The following is a 17,745-nucleotide window of genomic DNA, read 5'->3' on the forward strand; positions in this document are numbered from 1 at the left end:
ATATAATACTACCCATTTCACTGGTGTTGGGAGAACTTATTGAAGTTTGTAAAGCACTGAGACAGACAAAAGTTCCCAGGATATTTTCTGCATTTACACATCTTGTTTTGGTATTTTAATTTCTGTAAACCCCAGTCCACTCACCAGTCCCCCATATGGTCAACTAGCCACAGCTGTGAAGTTATAGTTAAAAGGTTTCTTTCAGAAGAACAGAAGATTACCATTTTTTTAACTGCCCGTTTACTCATGGCAGCAGGCTGCGTAGAAAGTTTCTAGAACTTGGAGTGGCATTAGTTTCCTTATGCAAAGCTGCATGTGCCGTACAGTTCAAGGACCGACAGACAGGAAAGTATATGGCAAGAAAAAGTAATCATAGTTGCTCTGGTCTTTCGACACTTTTACTGCTCTGGTTGTAATCATCAATTGTCTATCCTGGTGAATAGCAGTTTTAAACAGCTGTGCAACTGCATTACATTAGTCTTAGAGTTCCAGAGCCAGAGAACATAGCCCATGCTTCAATTAGTGTCAGGATTCTGCTCCAGCAATCACAGACATCTTTCATGTTGACCACTTACCTTTATAGAATCATAGAATATCAGGGTTGGAAGGGACCTCAGGAGGTCATCTAGTCCAACCCCCCTGCTCAAAGCAGGACCAATCCCCAAACTGAACCATCCCAGCCAGGGCTTTGTCAAGCCTGACCTTAAAAACCTCTAAGGAAGGAGATTCCACCACCTCCCTAGGTAACACATTCCAGTGCTTCACCACCCTCCTAGTGAAAAAGTTTTTCTTAATATCCAAACTAAACCTCCCCCATTGCAACTTGAGACCATTACTCCTCGTTCTGTCATCTGCTACCACTGAGAACAGTCTAGAGCCATCCTCTTTGAAACCCCCTTTCAGGTAGTTGAAAGCAGCTATCAAATCCCCCCTCATTCTTCTCTTCTGCAGACTAAATAGTCCCAGTTCCCTCAGCCTCTCCTCATAAATCATGTTCTCTAGCCCCCTATACCTTCTGCATACTGTGCTATTTGCAGCTTCAGTTATAGAACATGCAGATTTACACCTGACTCCAAAAGGGAGGAGGAATTCTACTTTTCAGTGCCTAAAGTTAGGGAGTGCCATTTATCTTTTACCAAGTGAGAGATTATGCAAAGAGGTGCTCCCTGGTGCCAGCGTGGTATACTGTCCTCTAGGCAGGAATGGGGGTGAGCAGGTGATGGTTTTGAGAAGGCAGCTTTGACTAGCAACTGGAGTTCTGTAGGAGTCCTGCTGGCGGAGGCTATGCAGTGGATGCAATTGAATCAGCACATCCCCAACTAGCGCTACCCATTTCTGAGGCTGGACGGGCTGCAGGCTCCTTGGTGTGGGTGCCTTCCATAGGCCCAGTCTCTAGAGACTTCAGTGGTGTGAAATTTACCAAATCTTCTGCCAACGCAAATCTTGGAGTGAGTCAAACCCAGCATCCGTTCCTGCCAAGTCACCAGTTTTGACCCTGCGGTCCAATAGAAGATATGTCCAACTGCTATTTTTTGACAGAGCCTTAAGTTGTCACTTTACTTTTGGACCAGAAAAGGAAAAGAATGTTTTCCACATGGCCAGTCTACTGTATGAGTGAAAGAAGAAGAGAAGAAAACAGTGGGAAAGCTGATGGTAACATAATTCGCTTGGGCTTCCAACTGGAGAAAAGAGTGTGGAGTAATGGACAAGATCTCAAGCAATAACTCACTCAAGCCTCTTCACCAGCTTAATAAGGGGAAATAGCGGTAAGACTGAATAATTCAGTAGTGGGGCTATACATTGTTGGGATACAGGCCATGTGGGTACTGCTCATTTTCTTATTTTTATTGACTAAATCTGCTAGCATCTGGAAATAGATCTTTGAGTCACAAGATCTTGAGCTGTAATGAATCATCCAATACTTATATCCTGTGGTCTATATTTTAGGTCACACCCATAAAGAGTAATATTTACTTTTTATATAGTGCATTTTGTCCCAAAGGATATGGAGGTGTCTTATCAGTTGTACATTTAGGCACCACATCACCAGTGACTGAAATTCAGCCATCTCGTGTGGCTTATCTGATGATTCCTGAGCATAGTGCTAAGACACTGGTTTGACACAGATGAAAGAACACTGATAACATCAACTTCACTTTCTACAGCATCTTCATTTTCCCTTGAGCATTTCACATCCAAGCACTGACCAAAGAAATATTGAGATGTTGTGGCCCAGTTGTCAGTATCAAGAAAATTTTGTAGAATATGTTTTTTAAAATCCCAGTATATCTATTGTATGCTGTATATTCATGATTTATTCACTTTCAGGTAGAGTACCTGGACCTGAGATAGAATTACAAAAGTTTGTACTGTTTTGCCTTGAGGTTTGCCTAGGGTTCTTTTTTTCCCCCTACCCATATAGAAATTTAGTACATCAGTTGCAGGATCAGGAAGAAAGAGATAATTGAACATGCACACAAGCAGAAACAACTTAGAATGTGGAACAAGTGTGAAAAAAGGCAGCATCTGTTTACTGAAAATTAAAATGTAGAATAAATTAAGAGGGCAAGTTTACAATACTTTCTCCACAGTCAAGAGTTTGCAGGGAAGGAAGACTTGGCAGGCAGTTTAAGAATGTAGATTATGTAAAGGGATATCATCATTTTGTTTCTGGGAAAATTACTTAGAATTTTTTCAAAATAATTTTTGAAAGAAAAGGAGAGAATATCAGCATTCAAGGGTATTTTCAGTAGAGATTATCTTGTTATAATGCAAAGCTACAGCAGCTTTTCTATAATGCTCAAAAAAACTCAAAAAAATTATATATAAGAAATCAAGATACCTTCTGCAGGAGCACTGCTTGTCTAAGGGTATGTCTCCACTACGAAATTAGGTCGAATTTATAGAAGTCGATTTTTTAGAAAGCAATTTTATACAGTCGATTGTGTGTGTCCCCACTAAGCACATTAAGTCGGCGGAGTGCATCCACAGTGCCGAGGCTAGTGTCGACTTTCGGAGCATTGCACTATGGGTAGCTATCCCACAGTTCCTGTAGTCTCCGCCGCCCATTGGAATTCTGAGTTGTGCTCCCAATGCCTGATGGGGCAAAACCATTGTCATGGTGGTTTTGGGTACATGTCAGTGGCCCCTCCCTCCCTGGAAGCAACGATAGCAATCGTTTTGTGCCTTTTTTCCGTGCAGGCGCCATACTGCTTTCAACAGACGGTGCAGTAGGACTGCAAACCATCGTCATTGAACAACTGCTTCTGCTGCCACTCTGCTCTCCTGGTGCCATGAATCCACTTCACAGGTCCTCTCGTCATTCTTTATAAATATCTATTCTCCACCGCTTCTGCTGCAATTCTGCTCTCCTGCTCTTGTCTCACCATACCACGGCAAGCGTGCAGCCCGCTCAGCTCAGCTTACTGACACCGCCGCTGTTGTGTCCTGGTGCTGCTGGCAGCAGATGGTGCAGTAGGTCTGCAAAACTCTGCTGTCCTGCTCTCCTGGTGGTCTAGCAGGTCCTCTATATGACAGTCGTCATCCGCTGCAACTCCGCTCTCCTGGCCCCAAAGAATCCACCTTGCAGGTCCTCTCGTCGTTCTTTATAAATATCTATTCTCCACTGCTTCCGCTGCAACTCTGCTCTCCTGCTCTTGTCTCACTATACCACGGCAAGCATGCAGCCTGCTCAGCTGACGGTGCAGTAGGTCTGCAAAACTGGTCATCCAAACACCGCTTCCCCTGCAACTCTGCTCTCCTACAGACACCATATTACGGCAAGCATGGAGCCCGCTCAGATCACCGCAGCAGTTATGAGCACTGTAAACACCTTACACATTATCATGCAGTATATGCAGAACCAGAACCTGCAAAAGCAGGCGAGGAGGCGATGGCAGTGCGGTGACAAGAGTGATGAGGACATGGACATAGACTTCTCTCAAAGCACGGGCCCTGGCAATTTGGACATCATGGTGATAATGGGGCAGGTTCATGCCGTGGAATGCCAATTCTGGGCTGGAAAACAAGAACAGACTGGTGGGACCGCATAGTCTTGCAGGTCTGGGACGATTCCCAGTGGCTGCAAAACTTTCGCATGCGTAAGGGCACTTCCATGGAACTTTGTGACTTGCTTTCCCCTGCCCTGAAGCGCAAGAATACCAAGATGAGAGCAGCTCTCACAGTTCACAAGCGAGTGTCAATAGCCCTCTGGAAGCTTGCAATGCCAGACAGCTATTGGTCAGTTGGGAATCAATTTGGAGTGGGCAAATCTACTGTGGGGGCTGCTGTGATGCAAGTAGCCAATGCAGTCAAAGATCTGCTGATGTTTTCGGGTTAACGTTAAGCACAAACCCAACTAAACCACCACCCTCCCGCCACACACACCCAATTCTCTGGGATGATCGCTTCCCCCCACCACATGGCTAACAGCGGGGATAATTTCTTTTCAGCCACAGGCAAACAGCCCAGCAGGTACGGCCACCTCTGAATATCCCCTTAATAAATTCCCCTATTTCAACCAGGTGACCATGAACGATATCACTCTCCTGAGGCTAACACAGAGGGATGAAGAACAGATGTTGCTTGAATGCCAGCAAACACCGGGACCATACACTACAATGCTTTCTTATGCAATGATTCCAGACTACGTGCTACTGGCCTGGTGTGGTAAAGTGTCCTGCCATGGAGGACGCAATAAGGCTGCCCTCCCCAGAAACCTTTTGCAAAGGCTTTGGGAGTACCTCCAGGAGAGCTTCATTGAGATGTCCCTGGAGGATTTCTGCTCCATCCCCAGACACGTTAACAGACTTTTCCAGTAGCTGTACTGGCCGCGAATGCATCCCAAGTATTCAGGGCAAATTAATCATTAAACACGCTTGCTTTTCAACCGTGTATTATATTTACAAAGGTACACTCACCAGAGGTGCCTTCTCCGCCTTCAAGGTCCGGGAGCATGGGTTGGGAGGGTACTGTCTCCAGGGTGATAAACAGTTCCTGGCTGTCGGGGAAAATGGTTTCGCCGCTTCCCTATCTTCAACCTCCTCCTCCCCAAAATCCTCATCCCTGTTGTGTGAGACTCCCTTGCAGGAGTCAACATACAGGGGTGTGGTAGTTGTAGGGGCACCCCCTAGAATTGCATACAGCTCATCATAGAAGCGGCATGTCTGGGGGTCTGACCCCTAGCAGGCGTTTGCCTCTTTGTTTTTTTGGTAGGCTTGCCTGAGCTCCTTAAGTTTCATGTGGCACTGCTGTGCGTACCTGTTATAGGCTCTGTTCTTCATGCCCTTGGAGATTTTTTTCAAATATTTTGGCATTTTGTCTTTTGGAACAGAGTTCTGATAGCACAGATTCGTCTCCCCATATATCGATCAGATACAGTACCTCCCATCTGGTCCATGCTGGAGCTCTTTTGCGATTCTGGGACTCCATGGTCACCTCTGCTGATGAGATCTGCATGGTCAACTCTGCCGATCAGCTTGCTGCGCTGGCCAAACAGGAAATGAAATTCAAAAGTTCATGGGGCTTTTCCTGTCTACCTGGCCAGTGCATCCAAGTTGAGAGCGCTGTCCAGAGCGGTCACAATGGAGCACTCTGGGATAGCTTCCGGAGGCCAATACCGTTGAATAGCATCCACACTACCCCAAATTTGACCCGGCGATGTCAATTGCAGCGTTAATCCCCTCCTCAGGGAGTACAGAAATTGATTTTCAGAGCCCATTAAGTCAACAAAAATGGCTTCGTCATGTGGACGGGTGCAGGGTTAAATTGATCTAACGCTGCTAAATTCGACCTAAATTCATAGTGTAGACCTGGGCTAAGGCATAATTTAGCAACATCACACTGCCTATACGAAATGGAAGTTGCATCATCTCCATTTTTCTCTCCTATAATTCCTTAGTGAATTTAAGTTGCTTGTATATTTTTTAATGTATTGAATGTTTGCCCTTCAACCAATTTCTGACCATTTTCTGATAAAATAAATATGTACCTTTAAGACATATCTGTATAAATAATATCAACTGTGAAATATAAGCCTAGAGTATGGAAGTCTAATTTGCCAGACTAGCTGTGTCAGGTTTTGATGTTGCTCGCAGAATTCATCACGTGGACTAAAATGATAATTTTATATTAACCTTTTTACCAAAACAGACACAAGAGGGAAATCAATTTACAACTGATAAATATGGGGTATTCGGTTGGTACTAGGATAACTTACTTATACAGTAATGTCCTGTTCAAATGTAAGAGGCAAACTCTTCCAGGAACTACACTGTAGGGCTTAATAAGTTGGTCTAGAAAATGTAGTGAATTTTGGCCCCAATCCTGTAACCCCTTTGAGGTGGGCAAAGTCCTGTACCTGTAACAAGACCACATAGATCAAGATACAGAATGAGGGTCTTTTAGTTAACAGTTGCTTTTCATCTGTGTAGTGGCAGACCACCACCTTCAAAAGATTTTGTTTTGTAAGTAGCTCAAAGAAGTGTTTTGAGACAAAACTTACTTCCTAACCATATTTTTGTTTTAGAATACTTCTGTGTATTCTAAAACAAACAATCTAACTCTGCTATGACATGTTGACACCGCACTGGGTTTTTATCGTCAGTGTATTTTTGTAACCATTTCTAACAGAAGGGCTGATTACATCACATTTTAAATACAGAAGCAGCTAAAAATAATTCAGATAAATTAGGATGAAATGTAGTGCCTAAAAAACCTCCCAACATATCTAATTTTCAGAAGCTACAGAAGAGGGAAAAAGACGACTGCAGTAATGCCTATTATCAATTTCTTGAGGGAAATATCACAATTCCATTTAAATGGACAGTTATGGAAGTTTTCATAAATGACGAGGTAAGTAGTGTATGTTACTGGAAGCTCATGTTCTGTATAATTACACAAAAGACTGTACAGATCTTTATTCTTTGCATGTGTGCACTGCCTTAGTCCATCATAAAAAGGTAAAATTTGCTATCTTATGAGCTATTTCATCTTAGGAAATGCCCCCTCGCTTCATTTTTTGTTAGTGAAAATGGAAGCGAGGCATAATTTAATACATCTTGTTCTTGCTTTCCAATAACAATACAAAAATGTTAAATTCTTACAAACTAGATGTACATTTCCATGGTAATAATGCAAGTTAGTGTGAATTTTTAACAATGCCTTTTTCCTTTCCTTTTCTTTTTTTTTTTCTTTTTTTTAAGAGAATCATGTTAGGGTTCAAAAAGAAAAAGAAAAGGAAAAAAAAGGAATCTGCAGTTTGGCAGGCGTGTTGGAGAGTTGTTCTATACCAAAGTATGTTGGATCAGAGGAGATCAGTATCCTGAATTCTGTAATAGAGGAAATATATAACAAAGGTATTTTATTTTTATCCAGTTACCAGTGCTGTGTGTCTCAGTGTGGAAAGCCTTCCTCATACACACACAGTAACAGTACTGAAGCAGATATTAGAGTAAAAGAAAGATGTATAAATGAGGCTTTTGTTACACTGACAGCAGCCCTCCTGCTGCCTTTTTTTATGAGGGTGGGGGAGAGAGAAATGACATTTAATGAGCCAGTGTAGTAGTTTTGAAAACTTTTTAACAGAAATTTAATATTTGGTCAAAATACCATTGAATACTGCTATCATGTGATTACAATCATCACTGTAGGGATGATGGTGAATAATGTCATAAATGTCTTAGAAAGTCAACAGCTCATATATTCATAAAGTGAGCTGGACAAAGCATATGCATATAAGTCTTGTTGAATTCCATTAGCAATCCTAGCTACAGTCTTATTCGCTGGGTTTTCCTCTTGATTATGGAAATAAGTCACAAATGCTATAAAACGCCTAAGCCTAAGAGCAATATTACTTTAACAATGTACTACAAAACATGGAGACCATTTCTGCTGTTATGTTTTTTGAAGTGGCACTGCTCCATTACGATACTAATGAGGATCCCACAGGGGAAACCTGTAAAGGGCCAAATCGCAAGGATGGAGCAAAGCTGGCATAAAAGGACTTACTACTCAATTTTAAAATATTGCAGGGCTGAACAGAATCTACAATCCCTTGCAGGCAGGATGCCTGAAGAGCTGGATAAAACTCCTGCTACCATAAATGGGGAGGAGACACAAATGTGGCCCGTTGCTCCCCTTGCATGGGGTTTTGGCTCAGCTGATCCACAAATGCACAGATCAATTGGGCAGATCCAGGCCAGGCCACCCCAAAATCACTCTTGCTCTGCAGCTAGCTGCAGAGACTCTCTTGAGATCTTCTCCAGGGAACAATCTCCACCTGGTCTGGGGTCTCCTCTGCAAATGGCCCCACGTACAACTGATCTGCAGGTTTTGGCCCTTCCGCAGGTGCACAGTGTGGCTGCAGTAGCTTATAAATGAATGGTTTATTTAAAATTATTTAAAATGAAAACTGATGTTTAAAAGGAAGTGTAAAAGGGTGAAATATACTTTGTATACACACATGCAATATTCAGTACCTTAAAGGGTCTTTACGGCTACAGCTTATAACAGACATACACAATAGATGGCTGGTTTCAGACTTAAAATACATTGAAGGAAAATTAAAGTAATTCAGCAGCCTTTTTGCTAGTGAAATATTTGGATGGAATGTTTTGAGGTATACTAGACAAGCCACCCTACCCCATAATACTCTGCAAAAGCCTTGCTCTCTTTATTATCAAGACTGTCAGTCACAGCTGCCCCCATCCACACCAAATAATTAAACTACACCAGATTGCCTGCTTGGCAGTAGTTGAGTGATATCATGCAAAATGCTTTATTTCTGTTTGCATGAACTTTTTGACAGAGAAGAACAATAATTTCCAAACTGTTTAAATTAGTGTCTCATGCACCAAGAGCTATGTCACATTTTCATAAAGCATTGTTGCTTTTTTAGAAACTTTACAGACAGTATCAACTCTACTTTTAAAAACCTCACTGAACACATCATTAAATAATTTGTTACAATACCTATTCTTTAAAAGTCAAAGGGCTTACTTTCAGGAAGTAATACTACAGTCAGACATCTGTTCTGCTACCTACTGTGTGATAAAACTCAGATTTCAAAGGCATCTCTATTAATCTCATTTGGAGAGTTTTCTTAAAGAAAAAAAAAAAAAGCTTTTTAGAAGCACAAGCCTCTTGAGATGAATAAGACTCCTTCCAGGTGCAGAAGCTTACAACACAAGTTCAATAAGTCACTTTCATAATGAAAAGAACCTCCATGTTCTGCACTAAAGAGGCTTTTAGTTACTACTTTATCTGACGCAACAATAGCTGATTTAAGGAAAAGATTATCTGTTTCTACTTGATAGGAGCACTGTAACAAAACAGATGCTGCTCCGAACAAGATTTTAGGGACATTTCTGAAGCTGTAGTTGTTAAGACACAAAAATAGTCTCTCCTCCTCCCCCATTAACTCTGTAAAGTTAAGGTCGAGTAACTTTAAAAGTAGATAACCAATTCAATGGTGTTGCCAGAAGGTGCACACACATACTACTTCCATGCCACAGGACTAAATCTTAGGAACCCATGTTAATGAGTCAAGTGAAAGATGTGAATTCTACAGAATCTTAAATAACTTTTCTCTGAATAGAATTAAAGTTTAGGAACCTTTATGATGGACTAGAGAAAGGATCAAGAGATTATCAAGGACACAGTGAGAGGTTTGAGAAATCATCTAGCCAGGCTAATCCAACGTTAAACACAGTCTGAACTAACTAGAAGAACTGATTTCAAAATCTTTAAGTGCATCAGCCTTCTCACTCTCTCCCTTTATCCTTCGTCTCAGTTAAACTAGCTAATGAAATTCACACCAAATTTTGTAGATTTTACTAGATTTGTAATTTAGTTCATTTTAAATCCAGGATAAGAGGAAGACTAGGAAATTAACACTTCAGTCAGAATGGGAGATCTTCTTGATATTCAGGAACCTGAGACTTGTCCTGCATGGAGGGAAGAAGCAACAGAGATGAGGAATCTGAGAGACCCGAAAGGTTTCAATACAAGAGCAAGGTTAGGATGCCTGTCTCTATTCTGTTCAACACATACACACGCCTTTCTATTAACGTAAGATAGCTTAACCCTGACCCAGCTTTTGGTGAAGAGATTGCATTCACTAAGCTCAGTATACTTACAGGAAGTGCCTTTGTGTGCTCCGTATAAAAGCCTGCTGCCTGACCCCCAGAGTTCTACACAGCACACTTATTTCTGAGCTACAAAACACTTTCCCATTAGAAATTTAGAAATTAAAATTTTGTTCAAAACACACTGAACATCAGTGGGACTTGTGCTAAATCACTTCAGCTCTACTGAAAATCCCACACATTGTCTTGTGAATTTTAGATGGATATTTCTAATATTTAATGAATTTGCAGTATCTTTCAGTCATCAACTGAAAGACAAAAGATTTGAATTACTCTTCATATTTCTGACAATAGTCAAATGCTACCAATGCTATTGGAAAAACAGCTTAACTTTTAAAAAGCATTAAATAGATTCTATTTGTAAAGATAAACAACTTTGATAGTGCATTACAATAACAGTACAGGCAGTAACAGTGTGCACATATTTCAGGGGGAAAGAATTAATCACCAATACATTGTTAACTTGTCTCATTTTCCAGTTTTAGTATCTCATTTTGACCAGCTGCTGTAAGGTGAGATAACAGTCTTTTGTAGGCTTCTCTGTTAAAAACAAAAGCATATAATATGTCAGTTAAAGAATTTCATAGGACTTAAGAGTAAAAAAATGCACAGTTTTCATGCAAGCTTTTCACGTAAAGTAAGGTAAGACCAGAACTTTTTCCTTTCTCACTTCTGCAATTGCTTGGCTTACTATGAATTTTTAGCAAAGTTTGGCTGAGGGGCAAACAAGGATCGAATGGCACATAAGAGCGGCCATACTGGGTCAGACCAATGGTCCATGTAGCCCAGTATCCTGTCTTCCGACAGTGGCCAATGCCAGGTGCTTCAGAGGGAATGAACACAACAGATAATCAAGTGATTAATCATCCCCTGTTGCCCATTCCTAGCAAACAGAGGCTAGGGACACCATCCCTGCCCACCCTGGCTAATAGCCATTGATGGACCTATCCTTCATTCAGTTATCTAGTTCTTTTTTGAACCCTGTTATAGTCTTCGCCTTCACAACATCCTCTGGCAAAGAGTTCCACAGGTTGACTGTGCGTTGTGTGAAGAAATACTTCCTTTAGTTTGTTTGGCACATAGTAAATGGAATATCTTCAAGATCTAAGTAAACTTTCCTCCTAAGCTAGACACATCTTTATTTTAAACTGTGTATTTACTTGTCTAGCTGAGGCTCAAAACGAGAATCATGTAGAGAGCTCACTATGTTACCACATATTTAATTTTTGTCTAGTATATTGGATATGTAGTTCATGGAGTGGTGGTTCCAAAATGGCACACTATGACAGGCTGCTAGAATGGGCTTAGAAAGAAGGTTAAAGATATCATCATATCATTAGTTTATTATCCACTAAGACCTTTATGTAAAGAACAGATATGAAATATTTCTATATTTTTCTTCACAAAATATCCTTCTCAATCATTTCAATTCTACAAATATGGTTTAACATGAAAATCACAGCAAATATATGCAACCTAACATTTCATAGTGTCATTACCAGTGGAATTTCTTGGCTTTGTTTCTGATTTACATGGGATCTGAACTTCAACAAATGTAAGCATACATAGAATAATACGTAATTATGTACATAGATATTTATGCTTAGAGGATCTAGATTTGAGAAAGAAAGCTTTTTACTAGGATGACTGTATTTTCATTGTTCATGGATAAGGCTACGATTATTATCCGTGACTTCCAGTGACCTCTGTGACATTGGGGGCCCCCTCAGCTGACCACCCACCCTGTAGGGTAAAAAACTGCTGTCTGACTGAATGTGCTACTTAGAGGGTACTGAGCCTGCTCCCATGAACTAAGCATGCTCATAACATCTGCTGAAGCCAGCAGTAAGGGACTCCTGCAGCAGCCCAGCTTCCGGGGGGTGGCCGCCAGTGCCAGCGGGGACCCTGAACTCCCCAGCTGCCAGCGGTGGCAGGGGCCTCCCTGCAGCTGCTCAGCCACCATGAGCAGCCAGTTTCCGCCCCCCGCCCTGGCCACGGGCAGAGGGATCCTGGAGCTGCTCAGCAGCCGCGGGCAGGGAGACCCTGCGGCACCCAGGGGCAGGGTGCTGGACCCTCCTCCCTCCCCAGTTTGTCAGGAATGTTCTTAGTAAAAATCAGGGACACGTCACGGCTTCCGTGATTTTTTGTTTCTTGCCCATGACCTGTCCCCGACTTTTACTAAAAATATCCATGCCAAAATCAGAGCCTTATTCATGGATCACCTTAAAGGGGTGGACAGGGAAGCAGTTTATAAATACAAGTTTTATTAATAAAGTTTTTACACATTTATAGAGAAAACATCGTGGAAAACATTAACACCAGATCTTAGAGTATGTATTATGAGGTTATTACTAAAGAAAACTTGACTGTTTGGTAATCCCCTAGTATATTCTTGGGGAAGTTCAAACAAACTGTCTTTTTACGCTCTGTTAGCAAATGGATGAGCTTTGCTTTATTGACAGTATAAAAAAATGTTATATAAAAGTGTCTACAGACTACATGATCAAAAGGAAACAAAAGGAATTTGAAAACCCTCCTATGACTAGCGGAATAGCAGTCTAACACAGCATGTACTTATTTAAAATAGAAGCGACTATTTTTTTGTGGCGGGCTATAAAAGGAGAGAAACTTAATAAAAAGCATGCCATGTTTTATTTTACATTTAACTCCTTTCATTTGTACTGTCTGCTGAAAATGAAACTTGTACCATGGTCAATGATTGAAAAATATGCTTATTCACTTTACATATATTATGGGTTGGCGTTTGTTTTACTATGTAAAATACAAAAGGAATATAATATTTATAGCCCCAGTCCTGCAGAGTTACACACTTATTTAACTTCACACATTGTGGGTAAAATCCAGACCCCACTGAAGTCAATGGCAAAACTTGCAAAGGAGCCTAGATTCACCCTTTCAGTAGCCCTGGTCCCCCTCAGCAAGGAACTTAAGCAACAACATAACTTTAAGCACTTCTAGAGCCTAAAACTCCATCTACACTACAGCACTTGCAGCTGTGTCACTGTAACGCTTGTGGTGGAGATGCTCTCCTGTCGGCTTAATAACTCCTGCCTCCACGAGAGGTGGTAACTATGTTGGCGGGAGAAGCTCTCCCAGGCTTCTCCCACCGACATAGCATTGTCCACAACTGCGCTTAGGTCAGTATAACTTACACCACTCAGGGGTGTGGATTATTACACAGTCATATGCCTAAGTACCCAGCTGAACAGGAAACATCAATTTACATATTTGATCCTTAGCTAGATCCAAAAGCAATAAATGTGAGAATAATTGCAACCTAAGAGAGTTAATATGCTACATGGTTAAACACTGTACTCATGTTGGACCAAATATTACACGTTTAATGTGCATATTACTCAATTAAAAAAACTGACATTAAGTACATTTCGTATTTTTCCTCCATCCCTCTCCCTTCAGTATCAAGGGAATGAAAAGGAACACATTACCTTATTACAGAAAAGTACTGCTACCCCATTATGTTATTCTTACTTTAGTGGGAAAAACAAAAAACCTGAATACCAATCTCTTACTAGTGCTTAGGACCACAGCATGCATTCTATTTTCTTGACTTATAAAAGTGAGACAAATTATACTTTTATGCATGATAAGATGGAATCGTTCCTCCCCATTTAGAATCCTCTAAGTGAGCATCTTCCTTAATATATGTATCCTGTATGACTGTATCCGCTCTACAAGCCTGATTTCCTGACCCTTTCTCTCATGCTCCACTGGGAAATCATACATTACCGGTGAATTTCTGGTTCATTATAAAGTATATTTTGGTATCATCTTTTTGTTTTAATTTTAGTATTTTCAGTTTATATTATGTAAAATTAAAATGACTCAGAGAGGATTTTTTGAAGGATCTGAAATCACCAGCTTTGATTTTATTTTTTTATTTTAAACTCTGTATAAAAAACCTTAAAATTAATCCATGGATATTTCTTATGCCAAGCCTGAATCAGATATTTACACTAAAATTGCAGTATTAAGCCTTAAAAATAGGGACTTATAGCACAATCAAACTAAGGAACTAAATAGATTGTAAGCTCCTTGGGGCAGGGACTGACTTCCTATTTTGTGTTTGTATCGCATGTAGCATAAAGAGGTCCTGGTCCATGAGTGTGCTCCTAAGTGCTAATGTAATATAAATAACCATTATTTATTTATATGGAAGCCAGCAGGCTCTGCATTAAATTCCTGTGTTTTTGCAAGCCTGGTGTCAAAACATCTGAGAAAGCATTTCACAATTCTAAGTCATCTGTATGTGCTAAAGTTCTAAAAAAAGTTAAATTTCTGGCTGAATATACTTACACATCAGTTACATGAAATCTATGCTGCAGTCTAAAAGTTGCCATCCGTCAAAAGAATACACCTCTGTTGTTCACTGACAAAAAGCAATAATAATACAAAGTGTACCTTTGTGCAATGTTTCTGCCTAGTCCTTGTTTGTGCTCTGAATCCTTCAGGGACTGTGTGATTGTTGGAATCAGACTGATAACGAGGTGCTGATCCAAGACTGCCACTACTTCCAGGATGCTGTAAATCTGATGATCATATACTGTGGTATAGTCCTGTATAAACTGCCTGAAGGAGAAACAGGGGCACTTAATGCAAGGTCAAAACTAGATATAGAGAATGTGCAAAGGAACAACCACCAAAAGAGTCTGATCAGCAGAACCATCTTGAATGCATGGAAGTTTTCATTTTATACAAAAGACTTTAGGGGCTGCATTTTCAAAGGCTAATGCTACAGGATCAACATGTACATGCACAAATTTTTACCAGTGAAACTTGAAGCCATGAGATCCTGCCAGCTGCTCCATGTGGGCTGACCTCTTCGACCAGGGCACTCTGCCCTGAAGCAGGGGTCTCCTTGCATGGAGGAGCTTGCAGGATGAGAGCTTAATTATATATAATAGACAAAGTGGTGAGGTGAGGGTATGCAAAATTGGACATAAAATGCCCCCTGAAAAGGTTGAATTTTTTAGCATGTGGGCAGACTGGTGTTCCGGCAAAGAGTCCTACTGATTTCAATGGGGCTGTCCACACAGCTGTTGGCCTGCACACTACACAATACAGAATCAGGGTCTATGTTTGCAAAATTTCTTTGGGCACTGGGCTCATGCAGTTTGTTCACTGTATGTACATGGGGAGTGGGATTCATAGGCAATACAATCCTGTCAAGTTTTGTAAAAAGCTCAATTTTCACAGTGAAAAATCTTCATGTCACAAATTGGGAATTTCAGTAATAAAAAATGTAAAAGCAAAAAAACAGTCAGATGTGCCTTTCAATTTCGGCAATTTGGCTTCTGACATCATGCTTCACCATTTGCACAAGGAGTTTCTCCCATTATGGTTGCAATACATCCCTCTGTTGTTTGTCTTTCAAAACAATATGGAATCCACAGGAAAATTTTTATTTTTTTCTTTCACTTTTTAGCCAACCAGTATTTTAAATCACTGCCAAGAATGCAATAATTTAAGTATCATAAACAAGTAACAGTGCATTAGGTTAGGGATAATTAGTTATGTAAAAAAACATGTTTGCTGTCAAATGCTTTGCAATAGCTGCACTGCCAGTTGGCATATTTTCTGGTTACCTAAACACAGAAGTCAGTTGGGTGGCAGGTTCTCCTCCCGACCCTGCTTGGCAGTCTTCTACCATGTACTGCAGAATCTCACTAGATAGTTTTTTAACTGAATAAGAAAAATCACAAGATTCACAGGTTAGGTTGGCTACAAAGAACAGAATGAATCATAGACTTATTCAGTAGAAAAGGGGTTTCTCCACCTTTTCCTTTCTGAGGCCCCTCCAACATGCTATAAAAACTCCATGGCCCACCTGTACCATCACAACGTTTTTTCTCTGTATAAAAGCATTAAGGGGTCGGAAGCAGGGCAGTTGCCCGGGGGCCCACGCCACAAGGGGCACCGTGAAACTAAGTTGCTCAGGCTTCAGCCCTAGGTGCTGGAGCTCAGTCCTGCCTGGTGGGGCTTCAGCTTTCTGCCCTGGCCCTAGTGAGTCTTAACACCAGCCATGTTTGGCAGATCCCCTGAAACCAGCTCGTGGCCCGTGGTTGAGACCCCCTGCAATAGAACTCTTACCGCCCCACTGTTAGGATTGAAATACATAGATTTTAAGCACCGTCTTTTTAAAAAGGGGAAAATTTAGATTTTAAGCATTATCCCCTAAAGACGTACACGCTCCATGGAAATGGAGGTATATATTTCAGTTTGGGTTTTGTTTGTATTCTTTAGATCATTCCCACTCTGAATGAGAAGGAAGCAGTCAGGCCATTCTAACCTGCTCAAAATTAAGAACAGGAACTATCACCAACAGTACTACTGTTTTCTTTCTCTCTTTTTTTAAAGTATGGAATATATTTATCCTTCCTTCCACCCCAATTTATTTGGAATAATACTCATTTGCAATGATAATTTCCTTCTTTTATAAATTTGGAGCTGTATTCAACCCTGGGTTATGTTGGGTTCCTGGTCTTGGCAGAAAGTCAGCCTACAGAGGGTCATGGCAGTAAAAGTCTTAGCCAGCTCATGCTTCAAGAAGGGGCTAATGCAGCTGCAAAGTGGATGGTACTGGCTGGGACATATGTGGCTGTTGGAGGATACACTGATTCAAGTGCATCTCAAACATATTCTGCCCTTGAAACTTCTGTGGGTCACAGTTAAAAGATGAGTAGACAGAACCCCAGAAAAAGGCAGAGGTGAAAGCTTCCACTGGCAGAGGGAAGTGGAAATCGCACCCCTATGTCGACTACCCACACAGTGGGAGGATGACTTGAGTTCTTTATTTTTGTTGGTGGGTTGTGCAGTCACAATCAAACTCAGAACTGTACCAAGTTAATGTTCATAATTATTCTCAATATTGTGATGTCTTTGCAAATCAGTGCACTACTTCAGCCTTTGCCTCAGATATCTTGGAGGGAGAAGTCTCAGATCAGGTAAAGAACAGGCAATAGGAATGCACATTTCCCCATATCATCCTGCCACTGTGCCTCAACCACTCTCTGCAGTGTAATAAACCTATCTACTTGGATGAAAAGTGCTCAGTATGTATAAAATATCACACATGTACAAGTATATATTTAAAGTTAACAAGCACCTCACCTTGTGTTTCATTAACTAATACCATGCATTTCAAAACAGCAGGGAGAAGCAACGCAATGTCACATACTTCAGTGCTCTTGGTTCTTTGAAATACTTGAAGGATGAAAGCCAGAACTGAGGCCAGGCGAGGAGGAGGGGAGTTACCTTTGAACTGGAGGTAATTTTCCCTGGAACAAAATAAAGCTTAGTCCATAACTTATTTTTTTCATTAAGCAATGGTACAACAAATAAAATATTACATCCTTTAAATAGAGTATTGCCGTATTTCTCCAAGAGGGCCATTAAGTAGATTTCTCTCATTATGTAGGATCAAGTAATGGCTTCTCTTTGTCTTAGTCGTAGCCCTGGTCTGCACTGCAGGGGGGATCGATCTAAGTTACGCAACTTCAGCTACGTTATTCACGTAGCTGAAGTCGACGTACTTAGATCTACTCACCACAGTGTCTTCACT

The 17,745-nt window shown here is 41.0% G+C and overlaps 2 protein-coding genes across 10 annotated transcripts in view; one reads left to right on the forward strand and one right to left on the reverse strand.

Moving 5' to 3' along the window:
- Positions 1–17,745, forward strand: part of KLHL32 (kelch like family member 32) — a 236,131-nt gene that overhangs the window by 189,559 nt on the left and 28,827 nt on the right. For 2 of the 6 annotated variants that reach the window (XR_012667618.1, XR_012667617.1), the window contains exons 12-13: positions 6,739–6,852; positions 9,867–17,451. Coding sequence is in view for 3 of the 6 variants with exons in the window: in XM_048844956.2 (XP_048700913.1) it covers positions 6,739–6,852; positions 7,203–7,325 (237 nt within the window). In the remaining 3 variants the exon portion in view is untranslated. Of the gene's footprint in view, positions 1–3,201; positions 4,889–6,738; positions 6,853–7,202; positions 7,356–9,866; positions 17,544–17,745 lie in introns of those variants that run through there. The other 4 variants (XM_048844956.2, XM_048844957.2, XR_012667619.1 and 1 more) reach the window with 4 other exon arrangements.
- MMS22L (MMS22 like, DNA repair protein) overlaps positions 8,753–17,745 on the reverse strand; it is a 139,205-nt gene continuing 130,212 nt past the window's right edge. For all 4 annotated transcript variants that reach the window (XM_048844953.2, XM_048844954.2, XM_075126590.1 and 1 more), the window contains 4 exons: positions 17,295–17,461; positions 15,770–15,866; positions 14,586–14,753; positions 8,753–10,685 (listed from right to left, as the gene is read on the reverse strand). In XM_048844953.2, the coding sequence (XP_048700910.2) occupies positions 10,604–10,685; positions 14,586–14,753; positions 15,770–15,866; positions 17,295–17,461 (514 nt within the window). In that variant the 3' untranslated portion in view covers positions 8,753–10,603. The remainder of the gene's footprint in view (positions 10,686–14,585; positions 14,754–15,769; positions 15,867–17,294; positions 17,462–17,745) is intronic.

This window comes from Caretta caretta, chromosome 3 (assembly GCF_965140235.1).
Source record: "Caretta caretta isolate rCarCar2 chromosome 3, rCarCar1.hap1, whole genome shotgun sequence".
Classification (NCBI taxonomy): Eukaryota; Metazoa; Chordata; order Testudines; family Cheloniidae; genus Caretta; species Caretta caretta.